This window comes from Arvicanthis niloticus, chromosome 2 (assembly GCF_011762505.2).
Source record: "Arvicanthis niloticus isolate mArvNil1 chromosome 2, mArvNil1.pat.X, whole genome shotgun sequence".
Classification (NCBI taxonomy): Eukaryota; Metazoa; Chordata; class Mammalia; order Rodentia; family Muridae; genus Arvicanthis; species Arvicanthis niloticus.
Genome location: NC_047659.1, coordinates 53,377,980 through 53,404,087, shown reverse-complemented (window position 1 = coordinate 53,404,087; position 26,108 = coordinate 53,377,980). Strand labels below are relative to the sequence as shown.

The window sequence follows — 26,108 nt, the reverse complement described above, 5'->3', positions numbered from 1 at the left end:
TGCCCTACATGCTTGCCTACAGCTTGATCTTATGGAGACAGGTTCTCTATTGAGTTTCTCTTCTCTCAGATGACACTAACTTGTGTTAAGTTGACATAAAAAGTAGACAGGACACTACTCTTGGTTTTAATGAGAAAAACACGTACAGTGAATAGGGGGCAAAAGCAGAGCTTCTAAAAGTGCTGAGCCCCAAATAACACATTTATAAATCCTCTGTAAGGCTTGGACATCACAGAAGAGGAGGCAGAAAGAGTAGAAGAGCTGGGAGATAGGTAGAAGGACCATGAAATGGCATTTCCTTCATGTGACACAGCTTAGGCTAGGTTTCCAGTTGTATACAGTCATCGTAGTACTAACTACATTCTTTGTACTCCCTGCATCTTATTCTTTCATTTTCCTATATTTCATTTTATCTTTGTGAATTGGTTTCCTCATACCATAAACTGTAATTCTAAAATTTTTGATTGGCAGTTCTAAGTGTATGTAACTATTAATTCTGCACTTCATAGAAATTAAAATATATTCAACAGAAGGCTATTAGAGGACATTGGCAGCTGGGGAGATAGCTTAGTTGTAAAGTACTTGCCTTGCAAGCATAAAGACTTGGGTTTGATTCCTGTGCACGGTAGCTCCTGATTGTTTATAATGCCGGCATGGAGGAGACATAGGCAGATTTCTGGGATTCACAGGTGAGACAGCCTTACCTGCTTGGCAATTCCCAGACAGTGAGAGACTAAAAGAAAGATGGACAATGGCTGAGGAAAGACGCCAGAGGTTGTCTTGTGGTCTCCACAGGCACATGTGAATACATGCACATGTGCACACAGAAGACATTTAGTGCAGATTTAGGTTTATTCAGAACCTAATGCTTCTTTAAATGTGTGTAGATATCTGAAGCCTTATGCCTTTAGTAAAGCAGTCTAAGACATCTCAGTTTATCAAATTATCTTTCCATATGGATTATATTTCAAAAGATTGTTTCTGTACAAACATATATCATTTATATAATTGATATGCAAAAATTGGGTATTGGGTTTTTTTTTTTTCTTTTATATACAGTACTTGATGATGTAAATATAAGTTTCTCTTGCTGAAGTATTTCAATCTAGTGTTATAAGAGCTGTTTCTAAATTATCTCTGGTCCCTGTCAGAATAAGCCTGCTATATATTCTCTTACTTTTATAGTCTTACTAATACATATTAAGTATACTTCCTTTTGTACAACTATTTAAAGATTTCATTTTTAAAATTCAATTATCTATTTTTACTAATTAAGGAAAATTAAGTGGTTAGGTGCCTGCGATTTAGAAGGAACATGCCATTATTGCACATACTGTTAATCATTGTTAACAAGCTTGTGTTATTGTGTTTTAGGTGACGTGTGGAGACAGAAAAAAAAAAACTGTCAAGGAACTCAGACCATTGAGTACATGTCACTTGAATGAACCTGAAGAATCTGGTTTATTGGGTCAGCTGACAGCAGAAAATGAAAAGTAGTGTGGCACACATGAAAGTAAGTGTTGGAAACCTGAAGATGTAAGCTCCTAGTCAGTTAATGCCTGTGCTTTAACCAGAGTGCTTTCATAGAATCGCAGCAGGCCAGTCAGCCAGCATAAGCGGGTCATGCATACTCTGACACCACAACACAATCGCAAACAAAGTGGAACAGGTAGGAATAATATGGAGTAAAGGGACAGTTGAGAAAGCATGCTGGATATCCCCTCTGTGTGTGTGTGTGCTGTGACAAAACACCATGACTGAAAAGCAACTTGGGGAGGAAAGAGTTTATTCAGCTTACATATATATCCACAGCACTGTTCATCATCAGGGCAAGTCAGGGCAGGAACTCACACAGGGCAGGGACCTGGAGGCAGGAGCTGATGCAGAGGCCATAGAGGGGCACGGTTTACTGGTTTGCTCAGCCTGTTTTCTTATAGAATCCAGGACTACCAGCCCTGGGATGGCACCACCCACAGTGGGCTGGGCCCTCCCCCATCAATCACTAATTAAGAAAATGCCCTATAGCCAGATGGTATGATAGAGGCATATTCTCAATTGAGGTTCCCTCCTTTCATATAACTCTAGTTGTGTATCAAGTTGACATAAGACTAGCTAGCACATTGTGTATATACATATGTATATTACTTACATACATAGGAAATTATATACATGTGTAATTGCATACGTGAGACATACATAATTACATGAGATGCTACATGAATCATTTAATGTGTACATGTAAAAAAAAGGAATAACAAATACTGTTAGCAATGATAACATCGTTCTCATGGAGTGTGCTTTCCTGAGTGATATACAAGGCATAGTTCCTTCCTTCAGTCAGTGTAGACTCTTTCATGCTGGTCCAGTCACTTCGTATGTGGAAGTGGGTTTCGTGTTGTACTTTACTTTAGATGTTTGTTTATTGAACAAATGAAGACTGAATTATAAGTTGCAGTGACTTCTAAGTACTTTTCAACAAAGTAGTGAACAAAATTTCTTTATCATTGTATTTACTTTCTGGTATGTGGAAACAAAGTAAATCATAAACTTGATAATAAATAAGCTATGTAGTATATTAGAATATTTCCTGTAAGCTTTGAGCTGTGGAGAAAAGAAATAGAGTAAGGGGGACTGGGGTGTGGCAGCTTGTAATGGGGGTAAGTACAGGGCCTCTTGTGAAGGAAGGTAGTCAGTCATTTGAGGAGAGACTTCTTAGAAGCAAGAGAGTTAACTGTAGATATCCAGCGGGGAGAATGCATCAGAAAGTGAGAACAGGAAGTGCATAGAGTCCAGTGTGACTGCAATAGATGTCAGAGAGTTGTAGAATGTGAGATCAGAGCGATAACAAGGAGTCTTCCTGAGTGGTCTTGGAAAGTCAGCCAACCATTGAACTTCTTTCTCTTGTGAGGTTGATAAACCAGTGTATTGTTTACTGGGCCATGGAGTCAGTGAAAGGAAAGCTATAGTTTTATTTAGTTATAAATATATGCACATATCCCTTCAACTATTCCACTAGCTCTGTGCCCCTAAACTTCTTTAAAGAGAAAAGTAGACTGAGCTCCTTGGCCTGTACTGTGCTGACAGAGCTGTTTCTCTCATCTTTTTCCATTCTCCAGGGTGTGAGAACCTCAGGCCTGTGTGCTCAGTAGACAGTCAGCCTCTTGTTACTTGTTTCCATTGGCAGGGGCTCCCTAAGCCTGTCAGTAGAGTCTTTCCTACGTTGGTCTGAAGTCTGCTTTTGAGTTTGCGTTCATTAGTCTGCAGTTAATTTATTGAGGACTCAGTTAGGTAGTTGACAGAATGGTAAAAGCCAGCGTCAGCAGGAGAAAGGAGACTTGTGAGAACTGTCTTTGAGCCTTATGCAAGCATTCATTTTTAGATCGAAACCTCTAAAGGGAGAGAAACGTGTAACCCTTACCATAATCTTCCTTGGTCTTTTCAGTGGTCTCCCTTGTGGTCCTTATGGGTCTTAGTGGCACCACACCAAGCAAGAAGTAGGTGGCTTTAGTTGGCATGTCTTTCAGACTCAGTGGCCAGCTATGTTCACCCTGCCTCTATCTTTCATTTGAATTAGCCATTAGCAATTCACTAATGTGGCAGGAGCCATTCTCTCTACCCTCTCCAGGGACTTCTCTGGACCTACTAGAGGTGCTCAGAGCCACTGGACTCAGGCCCTTGCTCCATGCACCTCTCCATTCTGCTCTCATAAGTCATTACACTGAATGACTAAACAGTGTCACCTGATTTTATTTTGCTAACAAATTTGAAGAATTTTTAAACTAATCTTGACTATATTACTTTCTTAATAAGTAAGTTGTTTTGATTTAATCTAAAGCTGTGACAAGGATTATACTTACAAATATTTTTAAATTTAGTGACCTTCTGTCCCCACCCAAACTGCATGCAAACCATCACCATTGAGAGCTGTGGGCCACAGTGATTGTTCCCTGATGAAGATCTCATGTTAACATTACTGCAATGTGCCAGTCATTTGTTACTTGATTGTATTTACATAATCCTTCTGATTCACGACTTCTGTGTTTTTGGCTTCTCCCTCTTGTTCACAGCAGCTGTTGCGGAGATGTGTTAAAAATCATTAGCACAGAATTGAGGCTGTCTTCCTAATGTAGTCAAAATAATTGCCTCTCTTATAAAAGAAAATGTGGATAGGATAATTGTAATGGTATCTGTCTTCCCTGTGTCTGACTCTTTTTTTTCTCTCTCACATACATGGGCTAATATGGTTAATACACAAATCTGTATAAAATCTCTACAATAAACAACTAATTCGTAATGTGGAGATCTTCAGTTCCTCTGTTCTTTCTTGTATTTTGTGTCCCTCTGAATGACTACACAGGGAAAATTGTAGCTCATGATAATCAGTAAATAACCATATTTTATATTAACTGTTGAATTTGGTAGATCTTGTGTATATTTGACTTAGAACATTTTGGGCTGTGGGAAGTTTCTGGGGTGTGGAGTCCTAGGGCAAGCTGAGCAGATGCTCTTCAGTCGGTTATAACTTCAGTGCTGGGGTTAGGGTTTTGGTATACAGTTTTATAAAAGCCTGTATCATACATACTAAACAATTTTGCTTCATTGTATTATTTATGTTTTTAAGATTTGTTGGTTGTGTTTGAGAGAGAGGGAGGAAGGGAGATGCCTCCTGTTTTGAGGCAGGGTCTCTTGTTGATTCTGCTACTGTGCTGCCTATGGGAACTTCTGGCCACTTAAGTCTCCACCTCCCATAAAGCATTGGAGTGCAGAACTACATATGGGTACCACCTCCTGCTTCCAGTTTTTATATGGGTCCTAAGAATTGAACTCAGGCTGTCAGGCACGGTTAGTATTTCTATGCCTTTATTTATCTCCTCAGCCCCCTATTGTGTTTCTTGGTGAAACACAATTTTATATATATAAAATCAATTTTTTGAGACAGGGCCTGATATAATTCAGTGGGCCTATAGCTGTCTGGGTCACAAAATAAAATTGTAAGTAATTTGTAAAGTACTGTTGATTTGCTTAGATACATGTCATTGTGTACATATTCTAACATAACCAATCTTGAAACATTCCTTCTTCTTCTTCTTTTTTTTTTTTTAAAACACTTTTTGGAGCAGTCCTCTGGCCACGACAGAAGGGAGAGCCACAGTTCATACCACCGGAGTTCCTCCCCAGAAGACAGGTAGGTACCTGTCCTCTATGAATTTCATATGTCCATCAAATTGTTTGTATGTTTTTTGTTTTGGTTTGGTTTTTGGCTTTTTGTTGTTGTTGTTTGTTTGCTGCTTTTGTTTTGTTTTTCAAGGCAGAGTTCCTCTGTGTAACGTGTAACTCTGGCTGTCCTGGAACTTGCTCTGTAGACAGGCTGGTTATGAACCTAGAGATCTGCCTGCCTCTGCCTTCTGAGTGCTGGGATTAATGTCCTGTGCCACCACCAAGATTCTTTGATTCTTAATTTTAGGGTGGACATTGAAGTACTGCTTTTGCTATTATAGCTTGCTTATATATTCACACAGCCTTCTATATTAAATTTTTATTTATATTATAGCGTAATTATATTGAAATGAGAGATTTAAAAATAGTACCAGCACTACAGCTGTATCATTTATTCCATGAGGGTCACTAAAATAATCTAAGGGGAGGCACCCTATGCCTTGTGCACTTTAGTCCTATTTCGCCCTGCCAGATATCTCCCAGGACCTCGGTTTGTGACCACTACCACCCTTAGTAGTCACCTACTTTGTGCCAATCCCACACACACACAGTGTAAAGTAATTGTAGATATGTACATGAAACACACATTATAGTACCATGTAAGTTATATATTTAACTTCCCTTAATGTTGTCTGATTTTATTGAGTTTTAAGCATCAAACAATCGATTAATAGGATCCATCCTTGTTCAATGTTTTCAGTACTGCAGTTTTCAGAATAATATCTAATGATTATAATATTTAGAGTAGAGTTAAATAGAATAACAGTTACTGATACTGTTTTCACTTGCTCAGTATGGCTATAAGAAGGTATTTGTAAAATACCCTCTTTCTGCCTATCATGTATCATCTCTAGATTTATTCCTTTACCAAGGGCAGTGTAAATCAGGATGAGTAAATCTGGTTCATTCCAGGAATTGTTTTGCTGTGCCCATGCTGGGAGCTTCTATAATTCAGACTGTGGATCGATCGGTGCCAGGACAATGAGCTGTTAGTTAAAATAGTTCACTAGGATGCCGTACAGTTGTAAATCTGCTTGGACTTTCCAGGTGTAACAGAATTGTCTTCAAAGTACAACTTGGGTTTTCTTCTGTGTTAGATATACAGAACAAGAACGGTCCCCCCGGGATAGAGACTACTCTGATTACAGCCGGTCAGACTATGAGCGATCTAGAAGAGGATACTCTTACGATGACAGCATGGAGTCACGGTAAGTGTTGGCATCTTAAGTGCAGAAAAGTGGCATTCCTTTATATAGTACTTGAGTAGCTTTCTCTTGGAGACTGGGTCTAACACATCCCCTGGGCTGATCTTGAACTGAAATGGCCGAGAATGACATTGAACTTCTGATCCTCCAACCTCTACCTTCTGAGCTCTGGGATTACAGCATGCACTGTCATGCCCAGTGTGTGTGGTGCTGGGGATGTAAACCTGGGCTTTGTGAATTACTCTGCTGAGTGAGGTACAACCCCAGCCCAAATTGTCTTTACTTTGTATAATGAAAACAAAGATTAAAGCAAGCAGTTATTGTGTGCTTTTAGGGGCCAGGCTTCTAAGAAGGGCTTCATGTGAATTGACTCTTAAGACAACAGATAAATACACTAGATACTGCCTGTTTTATGACAGCAGAAACTCGGGTCTAAAGATGCTTAGGATTTGTATTTTTGAAATACATCACTGTCAAGCCTGGGTCTGACTGACCTCGACTGTGGTGTTGTCCCATGCTGTACTGCAGCATGGAGGCATCCTATGGTCTCACTTAGGAGCTGCACTGAGGGAAAGGGTGTGTTGTCAGACAGTCGTCTTCTTCTGTAGTATGGCGGAGGAACACTGAGAATGACATTCCTAATTTGTAGGAGGTTTTTTCCCCCTAAGTAAATGACCTATATTTGAGTCTTGGAAATCTTGGCTACTCTGTTCTTCCAATCAACAATTTTCTGGTTGATAATTGATACTACATCTTGATCTTAATTTTGACCCCATGTAACCCCTGCCTATGTTACTTAAGCATAACTCCTTACATTTGGTCCAGTGAGGAATATAAAGTCTCAGGAGGCCCTCAGTCACACTGTGAAGCAAGCAGATTAGGCTGTACTTCTGATATAAAGTTGAGGGCTGGAGAGATGGCTCAGCAGTTAAGAGCACTGGTTGCTCTTAACTCACATTCATAAGTGTGCTCATGTACATAAAATAAATAAATCTTTTTAAAAAAGTGAATAGTTGAAAAATAGTTTATGAATGTTTCTGTCTGGATTGTGTCTGCACAGCGATGCAGGGAAGTCTCTGTAGGGAAGTGACTGCATCAGCTGGGGCACTCCAGTTCTCTCAGCAAGTGAGAACAAGTGCTGGCCACTTCTGCCAGAGCTGCTCCCAGGACCGTGTTAATTTTCATGCCACATAAAGACCAGCCAGAGTTTGCACCAGCCTTCTTGCTGACTAGTTGGAGGTTATATTTGGAATATTTTCAAGATAGTGTATTTTTTTAAAATTAAGTGAACAAACTCTTCTCTGAGGAAAGAGCAAAATATTTTCTTAAGTTTTTTATGTTTTTAGAGAAAATAAAAAGCTGAGTTTTAAAAGGTGTTAAAGACAAGATAAACACATATATTAAGGGAAAGAGTAACTGTAACTAGAAAATGGTTCTTTCTTAATAACCAGGGGCCCTGAGACTTCTGATAAAAACAGTAATTCTTTCAAGTGACAGTTTCAACTCTTAGGTTTTTATAATAAATACATTTACACAGTTAAGTGTAACATTATAAAAAATAAACTCTTATTTCTTCTCTGTGCAGTTTACCAAATATACCACAAATCACTTTGTCTTAATTTTCATGCCACAATTTTGCCTACTTAGAAACTGTTTTCCATTGTCTCTAGTGTAAACATTTTTAACAGATATTGGTTGGCTTTTTGAGTGCATTTTGATTCAGCTACTGCTGCCATGCTAGATTCTTCACTATGTCCTGATGGTGCCATCTGGTCTTAATGGCCCTGCTCAGTTTTGCAGCATGTGGCCCTCTTAGGTAAGGAGCGCTGTTGTCCCTCACCAGCTTGTATCCATGCTAAAGCCTACTTAAAGCCTTAGCCCTGGAGTAAGGTATCTTCCCTGTGAGTATTGCTTCACCTGAACCCTTCGTCTTTTATGTCTCACTCATTCTCTGTGCACTTCATGGTAAGAATGACTGTATGTTTTCTCCCCACCTCCCCACTCCACTTTATAGAAGTAGGGATCGAGAAAAACGCCGAGAAAGAGACAGAGATGCAGAGCATCGTAAACGGTCCCGGAAATCCCCATCTCCTGAAAGAAGGAGCCCAGACCGAGGAGTTACCCAGAGTTCTACGCATGAAGAACCTACATCGAAGAAGAAGAAGGATGAGCTGGATCCGTTGCTCACCCGCACTGGGGGAGCATATATTCCTCCTGCAAAGCTCAGGATGATGCAGGAACAGATTACAGATAAAAACAGGTAAGTTGATGTACTGTATCTCCAAAGCAAAGATAGCCTCACTGAACAAGGAATGGAGTAATGTAATTAGCTTTGGTTGTTAAGAGTGTACTTAGTTTACCATGAGAAAGACCACAAATTATAGGCCTCTTGTCTTTCTTACTGCAGAAACTGTATACTGCTTGTTGTGATTTTAGCTCATAACTTTTCTCATGTTTCTCTCTGTGTGTGTGTGTGTGTGTGTGTGTGTGTGTGTGTGTGTGTGTGCGCGTGCGCACACATATACACTCCTACATATTTGTGTCTCCACACATACTTGTAGTTGTGTTTGGAAGCCAGAGGATAGCTTTGAAGCACTGTCCATTTTTATTTCTTTTCTTTTTGAGACTGGGTCTTTCAGTGGTCTGAAACTTGCCAAGTGGGTCAGGCTGGCGGGCCAGCAAGCCGCAGGGATGCAACCTGCCTCATCTCTTTTATCGGAGTGCTGCACTGTGCCAGGCATTTTTTACATGGACTTGGAGATCAAAGTTGGGACTTGGTGTTACTGGTGTGTGTTAGAACTTGCCGGTGATGTTTGAAATGTAACACAGGAGAGTGTGAGAGATGACCTCCATCAGTGCCAGCTTCATCTCTAGGTATTTTGTTCACAAAGGCAACGTGGAAGAGTCAGTGTGAAGTATTTTCCCAATCCAGTGCAAAGCGTTTTTTTCAATTGTGAAAGAAAGGCGTTATTAATTGAATTATTACATCTTCGGTACAGTAGGCAGGAGAGAGTTAACATATGCAAATTGAAGCAGTTCTAGGAGAAAATTCATACATAGTGGAGGTCTGTCCATGGACAGAAGGTACAAGTAGAAAATGCAAGAGGAGTCTGTAGCTTCTTCTTCGTGGGGTGAAGCTCCTGAGTTAGGAAAAGTCATTGTGCTCGATGTCTTCCAGTTTCCTAGACAGTTGTGATCATGCACAAGCAATATCTTACTGGCTAGGTTAGTTACTAAGTCACGGATCTGTTTCTCTAGAGACGGGGACTTATCAAAATGTGTGGAGTGGGACATTGGGTCACCTTTGCTATAAGTGTGGACAGTAAGAGGCAAAGAGTTTGATAGAGAATTTTGAAGCAACAAGAAAATATCAATTGCAGGTCAGTCTGTTAGTCTGCCTCTCATCCTCATTGTTTACGGGCAGTTCTAAGCAATGACCTAATGACTAGGTGTCAGTGACGTAACACTCAGCAGCACTGACCTCACTGCTGCTTTCTGCAGGACCGTGTCACATCAGCCTTATGTAGGTCCCTACATGAAATTCAGGCAGTCAGCTCAGGGATCTGGGTTGGAAAAACTGCATTTTATTTTGATTAATCCCTAACTAAATTTTAGCATTTCTTTGTACTGGAAGTGTAACTATGGAATACAGTCCCAAAGAGTATGTTATACATAGTGTGTACTATGGCCATGTTACTTGGAATTCAGATTGATAGTTGGCTTCCTACCACCTCTTGTTATTTTCTGTCTGAGGCTGCTCAGAGCACACTGTATCACACTGTTCTTTTTTTGTGCTTTGACAACTATCTCAGGATCTGTTGTAACCTTTTTGTATTATATGCATTCCATGAAGCTTACTAATTTCACTAGACTTCAAAAGAAGCATATAGAAGAAAAGGCTCTGGTTTCCTACAGAGAAATAATTACAAAAATCACAGATTTTTAAAGAATTTTAAAAGACCTTGGGCATTATCAAGTTAAGTGTAAAAAAAACCAAGTGAGGCTACAATGCCCAAATGTAAGGTAAAAGCAGCACAGCCCTGTAGCTTTCAGCTGTGCAGCTCCAGGATAGCCGCATTAACAGAGGTCTTTCAGATGCTCAGATAGTGTGTCAGTTCCAAGGTCCCATGTGACTTTCCCTTCTTTTGGTAATTTTTAGCTTAGCATACCAGAGGATGAGCTGGGAGGCTCTGAAGAAATCCATCAATGGTCTCATCAACAAGGTCAACATCTCCAACATCAGTATTATCATCCAAGAGCTCCTTCAAGAGAACATTGTCAGAGGGAGGTAAGCCAGCATTACCTTGTATATTTCATAGCATCTTTTTTTAAGAAACATAATGTCTCTGTAAACAATAAGCGTTGATTTGTTATGCTACTTCATTTTAAAGGTATTTGTGAATGTTTATTTGAAATGCAGTTCTTTTAAAATGTAGGCTATTAAGTAACTTAAACCATATTGTTCAAGGTTAATAAACCAATGCTTTTTTGAGATTTGCTATCATACCATTGTTTTGCATAGACATTTACTAAATGTCTCCAATAATTTAAATCCATGAGACATAATAATTATTAAAATATGCTATTTCCAACCACTTTAATTTCTTTAATTGACATAAAATCTTTATAAATTTTTATTAACAATGTGATACTTTGATATGTATATTCTGTGTTGTCACAAGTGTCAGGATTTCTTTAATGCCAAATGGCATTCCATTGTATGAATGGCGTTCCATTGTCTGTCATTGGCATGGCACTGCATTTGGCTCTTGTGGGTAATGCTGTAGGGGTGTGCTTGTAGCTCAGAGGCTTAGTGTTTTCCCTGCTGACTGCATTGCTGTGCATTCCTGTTTACCATCCATGTGTGTTCCCTGTTCTCTGCCTCCTTGGGAACACTCACCTTTGGTTATTTTATAGCAGCCATTATCCAGAATGATACATCATGTGGCTTTACTTTGTATTCGTCTGATAGGTGATGCTTCATGGCAGCTTATCTGTATTGTCTTGAAATGTCCATTTAGATGTTTTGTTGATTTTCAAAGCTGGGTTGTATGTTTTATTGCTTTTGGCAGATATTTTGGATATTAGCTCCTTACCAGAAAAATGGCTTGCAGATCCTTTCTCCCATTTTGTATATGTCTCTTGACTTCATTGATGGTTTCTAGCACTGTCCAGAAGCCTTTTAGATCAATGCAGTCTCATTTGTCAAGTTTTCTTGGGTTACTTGTGGTTTGGGAGTTCTATTTAAAAATGTATCAATTCAGGCAAATACCTTGGAGCTTCCCTCCTACAAGTTCTACAGATTCTGTTTATTAATCAGTTTAGGTTGCTTTGTATGTGTTGCATAAGATTAAAGTATGCTTTTATTCTTCTGCATGTTGCCATCCGGCTTTCCTACCATTTTGGAACACACTGCCTTTATGTCAAAATACAATTAAATAAAAATATATGAATTTATCTCTAGGTGTTTTGTTCTGTTGGTTTCTATCACGTTTTGTGGCAGTACCATGCTGTTTTGATTTTGTGGCTTTGTGTAGTAGTAGGTTTTAAATCAAGTAAAAGGTGCCTCTTGATTTTTCTTTTTTTCCTAAAGATGTTTGGCTATTTGTATTTTTTATATTATATATTAATTTTAAGAGTTTTTTCTTCTGAAAAATGCCACTAGAATTTTGATGGGTATTACATTAAATTTGGGTAGTATGACAAACAGCATACATAGCTTGTTCCTGATCCTGGAGGTAGCGTTTCCAGTCTCCCTGCTGAGATAGTGTTACCTTTAGGTTTGTTAGTTTGTCCTCTATTCCAGTTCACATTCTAATTAAAGCAGTGTGAGAAGGAAAGATGGCTGGGGAAGGTGAACAGGAAATTTGAAGAAAAATGAAGGGAATCATCAATTCTTATTTGAATTCACACAATTGGTGTTTTTTTCTTGTTTTAAAGAATAAAGAAATGGAAATAAGTATCACATATCTCTTAGTTTTAAATCTGAGTGCTGTCTCCTTGTGTGATTTCACATTACCTTGATTGTAATCATTGAAAAATAGGACTCAGGGAAGCGTGCTGTTGGGGAACAGAAGATTGGCCGAGAGCTTTCCACTGTCCTTGGGGCTAGCAGAGCTCTGTTCTCTTCACCTGGAAAACAGGCCAGGCAGGCGTGGACAGGAGGCCGGGCTTGCTTCTGTCTTAATCTAGGTCCACTTCCTTCTCTCTTCTTGCAGCTCAGGAATTGTCTCTGTGTTGTTTGGAGTAATGCAGCTTGCTGTACATCTCATGCACATAAAGAGCGAGCGACTGTTCACGGGGCTTCCACCACTGTGTTGTCTATCACTTCATCTTAGGTCACTCATGTCCTTACCTGTGTTCCTCTAAACCTACACCAACAGGAGAGAGCTCAGAGCTGTGTCTCAGCACAGTTATTGTATATAACTGATGGACCATGGTGGAAACGTTATGCTGGATAAATTTTATACTCCTCAAGCAACTTTGTTTTTACACCACTATTTTTTGATTTTGGTTTATTTAAAATTTTTTATACAGTATATTTTGATCATGTTTTTCTCTGCTCCAATCCTTTAAGTCTGATTAGATGAAATATAAATAGAAAAATGGTAAATTTATTTTGAGAGAAATTTTTGAAAACAAATTATTCTCATTTTATTTTATAAAACAAAGCACAATTTTATTTTCATAAAAGCATTTTTTAAAAACTGATTACCTTTTCCTAGGAAGCATAATAAAGATTTAATTCTAAATGGTCTTTTATTATTCATGATTAGAAAATAGTTTTTCTTGCTTTTACATGTTTTTCTAAGTTGTTTGACTGTTGACTTTTGCTATGTTTTGAATAGAGGATTGCTGTCCAGATCTGTCCTGCAAGCACAGAGTGCATCTCCGATCTTCACTCATGTTTATGCAGCTTTGGTGGCAATAATCAACTCAAAATTCCCACAGATTGGAGAATTGATCCTCAAGAGACTAATTCTTAATTTTCGGAAAGGCTATCGAAGGAATGATAAGGTGTGTATGAGTGGCTTGTACACTGTCACATCAGTAAAAGTAAGCGTGCTGACTTCACATGTAAACTGCTCATTCTGTTACATATCCTCTGACTGCTAAGATGGTGACTGCCTGTATGTATACTTCAGCTTTCATATCTACTTCATGTCACTATTCCTGGATGAACACAATTCCATATGTTCTCTTTTGAAGAGCATGTTAATCTACTATAGATTTTATTGATATAGGAAAAGTGATGATAGTTGATGGGTTAACTGTCTTTACTTTGATTTTTCAGCAACTTTGCCTGACTGCTTCAAAATTTGTGGCACATCTTATTAACCAAAATGTGGTAAGTAATTATCCTTAAAGCCTGATCAAACTCAGTGGCATAAGACCCTGGTCTTGATGCCATCTCCCCAGTTTGATCATCTTGGGTGAGAGTTCACTTATGCTTTAAATGCATCTAATATTCTCGTATAGAGAAAATCTGTATGTTATAAGGTATTTTGTTAGACTGATGCAGCTCAATACTGTGTGCTCACTGAGCCACTTAAAAGCATTGGCTGCTCTTTCAGAGGACCTGAGTTCAATTCCCAGCACCTACATGGCAGTTTACAACTGTCTGTAACTCCAATTCCAAGGGACCCAACACCCTTATACAGATATACACACAGGCAAAATACCATTGCACATGAAATAAAAAATAAATCATTAAACGGTGGTAACAAGTACATCAGTAGTCATGCATATCGTTTGGTTTTTTTCTTTATTCACTTGTTCAGAATTGTTGTTTCTTATTAAATGTTGTATTGACTTCTCCATGGATATGCGCCCTGTTGCATGGCTCCAACTGCAGTGCTCAGCCTAACACATGAGCCAGCATGTGAACACATTGTTCAGGGTCCACTGCAGTTCATCCCTGACCCATCATCTTATCAGTGAAGTGGGTTTTGTTTGTTTAGGTCTTCCTCCCTCCCCCTATCTCCAAGGTGGCTATGAGCTCACTTCAACGTCAAGGATGACTTTGAAATTCTGATCCTCCTGCCTCTGCATTCTAAGTGTTTGGATTATAGCCATGTGCCACTGTGTTCAGTTTATGCAGTATTGAGGGTCAGTCTCAGGACTTCCTGCATGCTAGGCAAGCATTCTGTCAGCTAAGCTTTATCCTCAGCCCCTGTTAATTTATTTTAAAGTTACCTATGCATTCCCCAAATAGCATATAGAGAGTTTTTATAATGGTTCCATTTTATTAATTTTTAGAGATAAAAAATTGAGGTAGATTCATTTTTATATAACTTCGTTAGGTTTTGCTTAGCCCTGATTATATGCACATGCAACAAAAACTACGTTTAACTTAATTGAAAGTGGTAATCACTGTTTAAAAATTTGACATAAAGAAAAATTCATCTTAGCGTTGTAGTCATTTATATTTAGGCCCACCTTATGAAGTAGAGGTTAAATAATTGGCATTTTTTAAATCCACGTAGCTTTATTTCATCGTCGTCGTCTTTATACTAAGTATTCCTGAGACCATCATAAACTTTGCCTACAGGTGCATATTTGTGAAATACAGGTTGAGTAATTTTGATCTATTCTGAGTGCATATAATGTCATTTTGTTTGATTTTAATTTTTTTATTCATCCACTATTTTGTGGAGGGTAATGCCTTCTACTCAGCCTTGAAAATGAAACTGTTGTGTTCGTGTTCATGGTCAAAGACCATGTGTACCATCATCCTTACTGTAATGCCCATGGATGCGGAAAGATTTTAATGTACTTGATCTTATTTTTCATAACACTAAAGTTTAGTTCTTTCCAGTGTCTGCTCTTGGAAATTTTTTACATTTTAACCTAACTAGTTGTCATGTGATTATAATAATTGATTACTTAAGAGCAGGGAAACAGATAACCTTTCTGCAACAGCAGATGTATATTTCTGGTTTTAAAATTTTACTAGTTTACTAGAGATTTTTGTCATTACCCCCAAACAGTTAAAATATTAACTCTTTGACCTTCTCAATTAGATGTAAGGATTTTCTTACAATAATGTATGACTAGTCCTATTCCTCCCTGTATACCCCTCAAAAATTAGTATGTTTCTAATTTCATACAGTGTAAAGAACGATATTCTCCAGAATTCAGGGTTAGATTGCTCTCTAAGTATCTTCTTATAAAGGTCTATGGATGACACAGTAAGCTATGGCTCATCCTCTCACAGCACCCTCTTAGTAAAACTTTATTCTCACTCTACAAGGCAATTTTTATGTGTTAATTTTAAAACATGGACCAGGTAAATAGTTTGATCTATGAAAAGGAACTAGGTTAGGACTGTACCTCAGTGGTAGTGTGCTTTACTGGCATGTATGAGGCCCTGGACTACTTCCTAGTACTGCCATCAAAAAATTAAATAAATAAACAGGAAATATTCACAGTTCAGCATCAGTAGTCTTTAAAATATTTTATAGTATAATTTTTGTATAGCTTTAGGACTATTGCTGTTTAGTAGAATTACGTAGTAGATTGAATTGCAGAACAGATTAAACCACTGCCGTCATATAAGGGGTAGCAAATAAAGAACTGGAGCTGGAGAGATGGCTCAGTGACCTAGAGCACTGGCTCTTTCAGAGGACCTGAGTTCTATTCCCAGCACTCATAAGTATCTGTAACTTCAGTTCCAAGGCATCCAACTTCCTCTTTTTATACATACATTAAAATGAGTCTACTTGTAGACATAAACCAGATAACTTCTTTCTGTTCAGTATAGTGAATTAAAGAAATTGTCTATAAATTTTAATATTTACATGATGAAATTTATAGAAAAATAGTATGTGCATTATGATCATTGTAGAACACTAATTTGTGCTTAGAAGCTTGTCAGTAGCAGGTTAGTAATGTAAAACTATTTTGTCTCTTCCCTATGTCTGCATTGTGTTAAGGCACATGAGGTTCTGTGCCTGGAGATGCTCACTTTGCTGCTAGAGAGACCCACAGATGACAGTGTTGAAGTAGCTATTGGCTTCCTCAAGGAGTGTGGTCTCAAATTAACCCAGGTGTCGCCAAGGGGAATCAATGGTAAGTGTATATTGGTTTGTATATTCTTTTTCATCCCCCATGGGGTTTCTTCGTGTAGAACAGCTGGCCTCAAACTCACAGAGATCCGCCTGCTTCTGGCCCCTGAGTGCTGGGATTAAAGGCGTGTACTATCGTGCCTGGCTGTGTATTCTTACCAATTCTTATTCTGGTGTTAGAGTGATGTTTTTTACTGTCTTTTTCCTTTCTTTTAACTTCAGCAATCTTTGAACGCCTGCGAAACATTCTACATGAGTCTGAGATCGACAAGAGAGTTCAGTACATGATTGAAGTGATGTTTGCTGTACGGAAGGATGGATTCAAGGACCACCCTGTTATTCTGGAAGGACTGGATTTGGTGGAAGAGGACGATCAGTTTACACATATGCTCCCCTTGGAGGATGACTACAATCCAGAAGATGTTCTTAGTAAGCCTAGGGTGTGGAAAGCAATAGTGGGACACCAACATGTCTGTGCAGGAAATAAACACCTAACTTCCTATTTATTTTTTAAGATGTTTTCAAGATGGATCCTAATTTCATGGAGAATGAGGAGAAGTACAAGGCTATTAAAAAAGGTATGTAAGATTTGACAAATAGCTTAGATCGGTAGAAATAATGCAGATCCATTAAATTGAAAGGAATATTAATAGCCACTGACTTTCCCCAGACAGAAGCTCAGCCCCAGTAAAGCCTGCCCTTTGCTTCCTTATGTGTGAACTCTCTTTGTAGTGTTTGCTCCTGCAAGAAATTCATTCTGAATGCTGTAATTCTTTGTCCCTTTGCTTTCCTTTATGTTTCCCACATCTTAGGAAGTACTCGTAGATTACCAGGAGCTTTTATTAGGCTTTTTTTCTATACCTATGATGCCACACAGCTGATACACAGCTGAGTGCTGTTCTCTACTGGAAGTATTATACTTTCTTGCCTGCTAAGCTGGTTATTATTTGGATATCAATAGTGTGCTGCTGTAAGCTGTAACTTGAGACAGACTTTTGGAGTGTTTTGTCTTTGCCATTACTAGCTAGGTGGTCTGGAACATTATGTTTGATAGAAAAGTCGGGTTACTAGAGGAAGAATAAATGCTTTGTATTGACACAGGAAGATGTTTAGACACTGGTAGCTGTTACCAGCATCTTCCCGGGCATGGATATTCCTCTCTGATAATGTCCAGGTATGCTCGGGATGGTTCATGGCTTTGCTTACTCTGGGTTGTGGTTTTACTTGAGAACAGCTTACTCCTCTGGAAGTGGCTGCACAGAGAATCATTGAGCTCCATCATTCTAGGCTCCGCTTTAGTTATAGTTAGAAGGCTTCCAGACGTCTTCTGTTTCTCTACAGTGTGCTAAAATTCCGCTATCATAGACAGCTTTCTCTTCTTTGATTCACATTCTTAAAAGCTTTCTGTTGCTTTTGTTTCTTAAGCCATTTTTCATTCTTGGCTTTCTGACTTCTTTCTCTATAGCCTCCCTAAACGGCGCCTTTTTCTCCCCTGGCTATCTGTTATAATTTCTTTCTAGTTTACACTCGGGAATCTCGTTAGGATCTAGGCAGTTGGCCAGTACATGGATTATGCTTTTTTATTATAGCAATTCTCAAGTTCTGTGGTTTTGAGATCCCTTAATACACTTTAAAATTAGGCTCTGTAGAACTTTATATATCTATATCTGTTGGTATTTGAATATCTACATATTAACTCATTTAAAATAATAAAATGGTATATATCAGCATAAGCAACATTTTATGAAAATGATATTTAAGTAAAGTAGCTTACTGAGAATGTGACATATTTTACGTGCTGTGCAGTGCCTTGCCTATAGGAGATGAGTAGTCTGTCCTTCCGTGTTCTGTCTGCTACACCTCCTTCCCTGCCTTCATTTAGACACTGTAGTTACAAAGATGAGGAGTATTGTGATACCCTCTGCAGATCAGTGTGTTATTTCTCCTGAGACAATGACAGTATTTAACTGCTAGTGGTTTCTTAAAAATTGATTTCAGTTGAAATCTTAAATGGTGTCAGTGAATTTTCATGCTAAGTTAAATGTTAAAAATCTTTGGTATGTGTGTCACTTCCAGTAGATCATTAAGCCATGATTCATTTTTGCAACATTGTTAGTCATTTGGAACATCCTTGCTTCATGGTGATGGTGATGTGGATGTGGTTGATGTGTGTGTGTGTGTGTGTGTGTGTGTGTGTGTGTGTGTGTGTGTGTGCGTGTGTGTGTGCGCGTGTGTGTGCGCGCGCGCGGGGAAGGGGGGGTCTAACATAAATATCCTCAAAATCAAGTTAATGTGTTAGGACAGTACCAAAACTCACATTTGTCAATGTTGCCACCTGTCTCCTCAGAAGAGTGTGTCCCAGTGTTGGACCGCTATTGAAGGATAAATAGATACTTTGTAAAAATTAGATTTACTCTTACAAGCTTAAATTGTATCATGGTGGCAAATACTGTTTGTTGCTGTTTTTAAATTGAGAGTGTCATTTTGTTGCATTTGAAAATGCTTGCAGAATACCTAACAACATGTATGGATGACATTGGCCATTTTTTCAAATAAAAGTAAAAAGGTTGCTACTTTATCTTAAACTCAAGCAGTTACCCAGCTTTGACTTTAGGGCACCACTACACTGTCCATCTCTGTAATATGAGTGCTACATTGTTGTTCAAGTATGAAATGTAATAAACTTTTTATTTTACATCTTCATCTAGGGTATTTAAATTTTAAATGGGCTTTTTTTTTCTTCTGCAAGTGTGGCAGAAAGCAGCATTGATTCCTGGTCCATTTTGGTGTCTTGATTTGTGCTTAGATTGCAGTAATTTTAACCCCCCTTGCTCTTGTCTGTTGTTGTAGATAGCAATTCAGTGAGAGGGCAGCTAATACCTTACAATTATTAGGAAAGTATTGTTGACCTCATAGGCCATCTGACAGGTTTCAGGTTCCCCCAGGGAGTCATAGACCTGTTTTATTCATCTGGTGAAATCCAGTTGCCAGTGCCAACAGAATTTTGGGAAGCTGATTTTAAAGGAGAGAGTGCTGTAAACTATCAGATAGTTCATTTGACCTTCATCTATAGTAAAATGTTCCCCTAGAACTGGCATAAAAAATGACCCCAGCAGGAAGTGAGCACAGCTTTGGTAATTAGCACCTCTGAGTGACCCAGGTGTACTTGTGTATTAGGTTTTTCAGCATTTGGGAAAACAGCAGGAGTGCCTGCCTTCCTACTTTTGAATACTAAATAGTTTCTTCTTTTCAAAGTCTGTGCTCTGTTGCATAATCAGCTAGACACTGGAGTGTTTCTTGGAGTTGCATTGGCGAGAAATGGCTTTAAGATTTGTCAGAGAAGGGCTAAGTAGAAGCTCTACGGTCTTAACAGATGATTGTTCCCTCAGCATGATATTCTCCGCTAACACTGACTCCAGGTTTACACTGCTCCACAAAATAGAAAGAAATTAGAAGTTTCTAAAAGTGAGTTAAAACTTTGTACTAAAACTTCGGTGGTTCTAATAAATGAGAAAGTGCAGTGTTGGTGAGCACTAACAGCACCACTGGGCAAGATATAATTGTGGTCTATGTCATTTACACTATTGGTGTGGTAGATGGTCTTAGGTGATCTTTCATAGACGTTCATTTAGATCTAAATAAATATTTTAAGAAGTAATAAAGTGATGGTTTTACCAATTTTGTTTAAGATGTTTAAAATTGTCTTAGTTTTACGAATGAAAAACTTTTGATTGACTGTAATATGCAATTTAACAATTATGTTTAAATTTAAATTTTTCATTCTATTTAAAGTGAATACAGAATGATACTGACTCCCCTTCCATATTGTTCCATGCTCACTCTTAACTCTGCATACCTGTGGCTTTAGCTTTCATCGTAGACTGCCCTCTTGAAATGCTAGCTGCAAGCTCTAGTTTTTTTCTGGTGCTCTTACCTACTCAGAAGCATCATGTGCCTTTTCTGTCTTCCTTCATTCCCTTGTTTCCATGAGCACGTTTTATCTAGCAAAGAATGACATAACTTGTTAATATCAGATGATTCTAATTGTTTCCCTGCTATAGCCTGAGGCCTGGTGATCATGTTTATTGGCAGGTAAACAGTTAAAATTAGATTCAGTGGAATGAGATTAACTTCTCAGAATGAGGTACATGTATCTAGCTCATTAATTTTTTTCTTCTTAAATTTACTTTGATTTGTAGAAATCCTTGATGAAGGAGACAGTGATTCAAACACAGACCAAGAAGCTGGAAGTAGTGAAGATGAGGAGGAAGAAGAGGAGGAAGAAGAAGGAGAAGAAGATGGAGGTAAAGTATGGCTTTGTAAACCCTCTAGGGTAATGTGAATTCTGAGGTACTACTCTAGAATGGCTTTTTCCTTTCACTGAGAATGGATTGTGAAGGATGCCCTGGTGTTTGGTGGGAGAAGACAAGGGATACTTTTCAGCACCTTCTTGGACAGAAGACTGTCCCCCATAGCAGGATACCGGTCCCTAAAGTATTAAACAAGGACATTCAGTTTTTCTAATGACGTAAGTTTAATTTGATATTTTAGACCTTAAATTCCAAAGGTACATTCATGTTGAGGGTCTGTGATTTATGTAACCTTGGCAAATGTGTGACAGATGTGAGTGACTAGATATTTGCTGTTCATTTTGGCAAAATAGAGTAGAGAGGCCAACAACTACATTTGTACAGAAATAGGGTCATGTTCTTCCTCTTCAGCTCTGATTACATCATTACATCACTTCACAGAAAAATAAGCTCAACCTTTACTTTGCTTGACTATCAGTAGTATAGCAGCACACAGAAGCCAGGCATTACATGAATTATACATCTAGAAATATTAAAAGTATATCTTATATTTTTAGGGTAATATATGTCTTACAGTTAAATTGTTCTGTAACATTTTATTTAAAAAAAAAATAGATTGGATTTCTCCACTGTCATCTTTAATAAGTCACCTAAATCTCTATATAATACGTTTCCCTTTAGAATTTCTTTGTTTATCTGGGAATACTGTTTAAAATACTAATAATTATCTATAAGAAAAGTTTCCTTATATCAGTTAACAGATTTTGACATATTACACACATTGGACAGAGCCAACCTGCCAAAACTCATTGTTCCATTAAACGGAATTTCAGTTCATCCAGGTCCTCTACTTAATCAGAATTGCTTATGACTCTAGAAATAATATTCTACGAAGCATCAGCATCAAACAGCACCTTCTGTGGTGTGGAAATGAGTTTGTAATGTAGAAACAAACATAAGTTTTTTTGGTGTGGTTGTGGACTCTGGTCCAACAAAATGGTATGGCAGAAGACCTAGAGTGACTCCATTAATCCTACAGATACTGATCTATAAACAATGTTGGAATTATTGAAGTTGATCATAAACTAAACTTGTATTATTATAATTGTTATGATTAATTTATTTCAGGACAAAAAGTAACTATTCATGACAAAACAGAAATCAACCTAGTCTCCTTTCGCCGTACAATATATCTTGCCATTCAGTCAAGGTAAGATTCTATAGCTCAGTTGATCTTTTATTTTTATTTTGGGTAAAAGATGGGTAAGCAGGATCAGAGTCTGATGACAGAAAGTTAGACATCATTTCAACATTCCCACACTTCACCCTGTCCTGTGCCCAAGCTCAGAGGTCTCAGCACATCTGTTCTGTTCTTAGAAAGTAATGAGTTGCCAGGCAGTGGTAGTGCACGCCTTTAATCTCAGCACTTGGGAGGCAGAGGCAGGTGGGTTTCTGAGTTCAAGGCCAGCCTGGTCTACAGAGTGAGTTCCAGGACAGCCAGGACTACACAGAGAAACCCTGTCTCGAAAAACCAAAGGAAGGAAGGAAGGAAGGAAGGAAGGAGGGAGGGAGGGAGGGAGGGAGGGAGGGAGGGAGGGAGAGAGAGAGAGAGAGAGAGAGAGAGAGAGAGAGAGAGAGAGAGAGAGAGAGAAAGAAAGGTAGGTAGAAAGGAAGGAAGGAAGGTGTCTTTAGTTACTTAAAATTTTGTTACCTGAATAGATGCTGTTTTCTTTTTAGTGGGCCATTTCCTATAGTTAAAACTTAAAAATAACCAACTTTATATTAAAAGGTATCACAGTATTTGAATGTTAATAAAAATTTAATGTTTCTTTTTCTGATGTGGTTTTTAATCTTGGTTCTGAGTTGAGAAGCATGATTGCTCTGCAGAGGCAGGTGGATAGAAATGGGATTGAAAGTTACACTTCGAAGGTTGTGAAGACTCCTAGAGGGAGTGTTAAGAAATACCAGGATATCAAGAAAATAAATCTGTTTCCTTTGAAGCCTATGTGTTTGACTTGAACAGAAATGCACAAGACAGGCAGATGCTTATTCATCCGTTATTTTGCATCTGAGTCAGCCTGTTGATTTACTGGGCACATGTTTACATTTCACACAGGAGGAGGGCTGGTTTCTTGGGTTTGGTTGTTGGTAGGTTCTGTGGGTTTCCATTGAGCATGATGATGTCATAGCAATAATGAATCATAAGTAGGAGTCATCTTGTTTTTATTGTCTGAAAACTTTAAATAGACAAATATTAAGCAGCAGAATACTGATTAGAAAGATGATTTGTTTATCTTGACCTATATCTTTGTCTTTCACATGAAGAAACTACTAGTTTTTCTATACAGCCAGGAGTTGAGAATGTTTTTAGTTTGCTATCCTTGATGTCTTTTTCAGGCATCCAGTGTTGATCATCAGAAGCAGATCGTTCTAATGCTTCTGTCAGCACTGACTAGGAAGAGCTTCAATGCAGCTCTGATTAACTGTCTAGAAGAAATCCTTGTTTAAGTTGCCTTAACTTTGCTAACCTCTCATTTACAAAATTACCAAAAACAAAAGCACCAAGACACACGTGGCAACCACTCTTACACAGTTTTTCTCCATTGTTGTTGTGCTTACAGCTCTTCCTTGTCATTGTGCCTACAGACCTTACGAGACTGTGTTAAGACTACCGACTACAGCTATCTGTGACAGTGGTTGCCAGACTTAAAAACCCACACATATTACAAGAAAAGTACAAGTGATCGGTAGATACACTATGGAGAACTTGGAAATGAGACTCTTTGGTGATAAAATCGCATAAAAAACACTTTGATTATCGAATATCTAGACAGTGAAATGCTGTCATTGCTCACCAAAAGCAGAAGCAGATTAACTTCTTTTTTTTAAGCAGTGGAACTGAGCATTGAATTTGATTAGATTCACAGAAATATTATTGTGAGTAAATTCTTTGTAGAAAGCCTTTTGGAAACATGAGCCAAGGGCTTATGTTTATTGGAAAACAATAAAGGGAACAGTAGGTGATCAGTAACTAAAATACATGATCAGATGTCTGCTTTATGCCTCCCTTGAAAATGGAGTTCATCATAACTTGTTAAGAGTATAGGAAATGGTCTGACACGTGTCAGCTTGGAGAAGATAAGTAAGATAAGTAGACCACGCAGAGCTGTGCCTTCTCTAGCCTTGAGTGAAAACAGGCAACCAGCTCAAAACAGGACACTACATGTCAGCACTGCTTGTCTACCCTGAAAGGAGGTTGGATTACAGATCCCTGGCCCCGTGTGTGTGTGTGTGTGTGTGTGTGTGTGTGTGTGTGTGTGTGTGTGTGTGCGCGTGCGTGTATCCAGGCTAGATAGATGAAATGAAGTGACTGAGTCAGATGGTGTGAGGGCATTTCATGTAATCACTGGGGGAATCTGGGATTTTTGAACTGAAGAGTGAACCTAGTTCTGCTCAGACTCTCCCACCAAGCGAGCTGTGTTCCAGAGTCTCACTTCAAGAAATCTTGTACAAATAAAAGTCAGTTGATCACTGCTCTTTAGGAATTGGGCATTTTAAATTTTTGCTTAATGACTAGTTTACTAGTCGTCCTTTCTCCACATTGTTGTGACTCCTAGATTACTCTTTCATTATACAAAACATCACAGTAAGCATCTGGCTTTGCTGTGGAAGGTAAAGCATCCTCCTCATTCTTGCTCCTTAATGGTGGTCAGTGTTTGAATTTTCAAAATTATATCAGAGGGAGATGGACTGCACATTGGCTTAATTATTTTTAAATAGTACTTCAAAACCAGCATCTTGTGTTGCATTTAACTTTTCTTTTTTTATTGGTTATTTTATCCATTTATATTTTAAATGTATCCCCCTTCCTGGTTTCCCCTCCAAAAACCCCCTTCCACACCCTCTCCCCCTGCCTCCACGAGAATGCTCCCCCACCCATCCACCCACTCCCACCCCACTGCCCTATCATTCCCCTACACTGGGGCATCAAGCCTTCACAGAACCCAGGGATTCCCCTCCCATTGATGCCAGACAAGGTCATCCTCTGATACATATGCAGCTGGAGCCATGGGTCTGTCTATTTGTATTCATTGGTTTGTGGTTTAGTTCCTGGGAGCTCTAGGGGGTCTGGTTGGATGATATTGTTCTTCCTCTGGAGTTGCAAACCCCTTCAGCTCCTTCAGTTCTTCCCTTAACTCCTCCATTGGGGTTCCCGTGCTCAGTCCAATGGTTGGCTGTGAGCATCCATCTCTGTATTTGTCAGACTATAGCAGAGCCTCTCAGGAGACAGCTATATCAGGCTCCTGTCTGCAAGCAAGTTCTTGGCATCAGCAAGTGTCAGGGTTTGGTGGCTGCATGTGGGATGGATCGATTCCAGGTGGGCCAGTCCCTGGATAACCTTTTCTTCAGTCTCTGCATCATTCTTTGTCCCTGTATTTCCTTTAGACAGGAGCAGTTCTGGGTTAAAATTTTGTGAAGAGTGGGTGGCCCCATTCCTCAACCAGGGCCCGTGCCCAACCTCTGGATATGGTCTTTATAGGTTCTCTCTTTCCTTTGTTGAGTATTTCAGCTAATATCACCCCTGTTGGGTCCTGGGAACCTCTTGCTTTTCTGGTGTCTGGAACGTGCTGTTGGCTATCCCCAGTTCCCCATCCCCCATCTCTCCGCACCTCTGTTCAATTTCCTGACCCTCTGTACATCTTGCCCGTCTCCTCCCACACCTAATCCTGCCCCCTCATCTTGCATTTAACTTTTCATTTACCCCACCTATGCTCCAGACCCTCCCAGTGCAACAGTCATGTCAAGAAGATGATTCAGGAATGCATTTTTATAGCCCTTATTATTGTTTTAAAACAGGAAATAATTTTGTTTGGCCACTTAAAATTCCTAAAATTCTCAGCAGTGGTAATTCATGTAGTATTTATAACTAATGCAAATTCAGAATCATCATATGCTTTAAAAGAAAGAATTTATATATGTGTGTGCATATATAAATGTATGTATATATGTATACACATACATATTGCAAAATGTATGCTTTCTTATCTGCTGTTAATTGTTTTGGAGTATTTGCAAAGTTGTTCAAACATTGCCAAAATATTTTTGACATTCCAGAATGAATTCTGTTTCCATTAGCAGTTATTTTGGTCCTTTTAGCCTCTTTCTATCCATGGGTTTACCTGTAGAACACAAGATTATATTGTGTGTGTCCTTTGGGTCTGGCTTCTACATAGCAAGGTTTATAGTTTCTCATGCTGGTAAGTGCTTATACTTTGTCATTTGTAGAGTTAAGGGCTAATCTTTGTGTG

General features: G+C 38.7%; 1 protein-coding gene across 3 annotated transcripts in view; it reads left to right on the top strand.

The window, feature by feature from the left end:
- Cwc22 (CWC22 spliceosome associated protein) overlaps nucleotides 1-26,108 on the top strand; it is a 50,106-nt gene that overhangs the window by 8,266 nt on the left and 15,732 nt on the right. For 2 of the 3 annotated variants that reach the window (XM_076928950.1, XM_076928951.1), the window contains exons 2-13: nucleotides 1,375-1,513; nucleotides 5,118-5,185; nucleotides 6,315-6,425; nucleotides 8,437-8,682; nucleotides 10,582-10,710; nucleotides 13,271-13,439; nucleotides 13,717-13,770; nucleotides 16,358-16,493; nucleotides 16,712-16,918; nucleotides 17,005-17,067; nucleotides 20,689-20,793; nucleotides 21,928-22,009. In XM_076928950.1, coding sequence (XP_076785065.1) covers nucleotides 1,487-1,513; nucleotides 5,118-5,185; nucleotides 6,315-6,425; nucleotides 8,437-8,682; nucleotides 10,582-10,710; nucleotides 13,271-13,439; nucleotides 13,717-13,770; nucleotides 16,358-16,493; nucleotides 16,712-16,918; nucleotides 17,005-17,067; nucleotides 20,689-20,793; nucleotides 21,928-22,009 — 1,397 coding nt within the window. In that variant the 5' untranslated portion in view covers nucleotides 1,375-1,486. The remainder of the gene's footprint in view (nucleotides 1-1,374; nucleotides 1,514-5,117; nucleotides 5,186-6,314; nucleotides 6,426-8,436; nucleotides 8,683-10,581; nucleotides 10,711-13,270; nucleotides 13,440-13,716; nucleotides 13,771-16,357; nucleotides 16,494-16,711; nucleotides 16,919-17,004; nucleotides 17,068-20,688; nucleotides 20,794-21,927; nucleotides 22,010-26,108) is intronic. The other variant, XM_034496403.2, reaches the window with a different exon arrangement.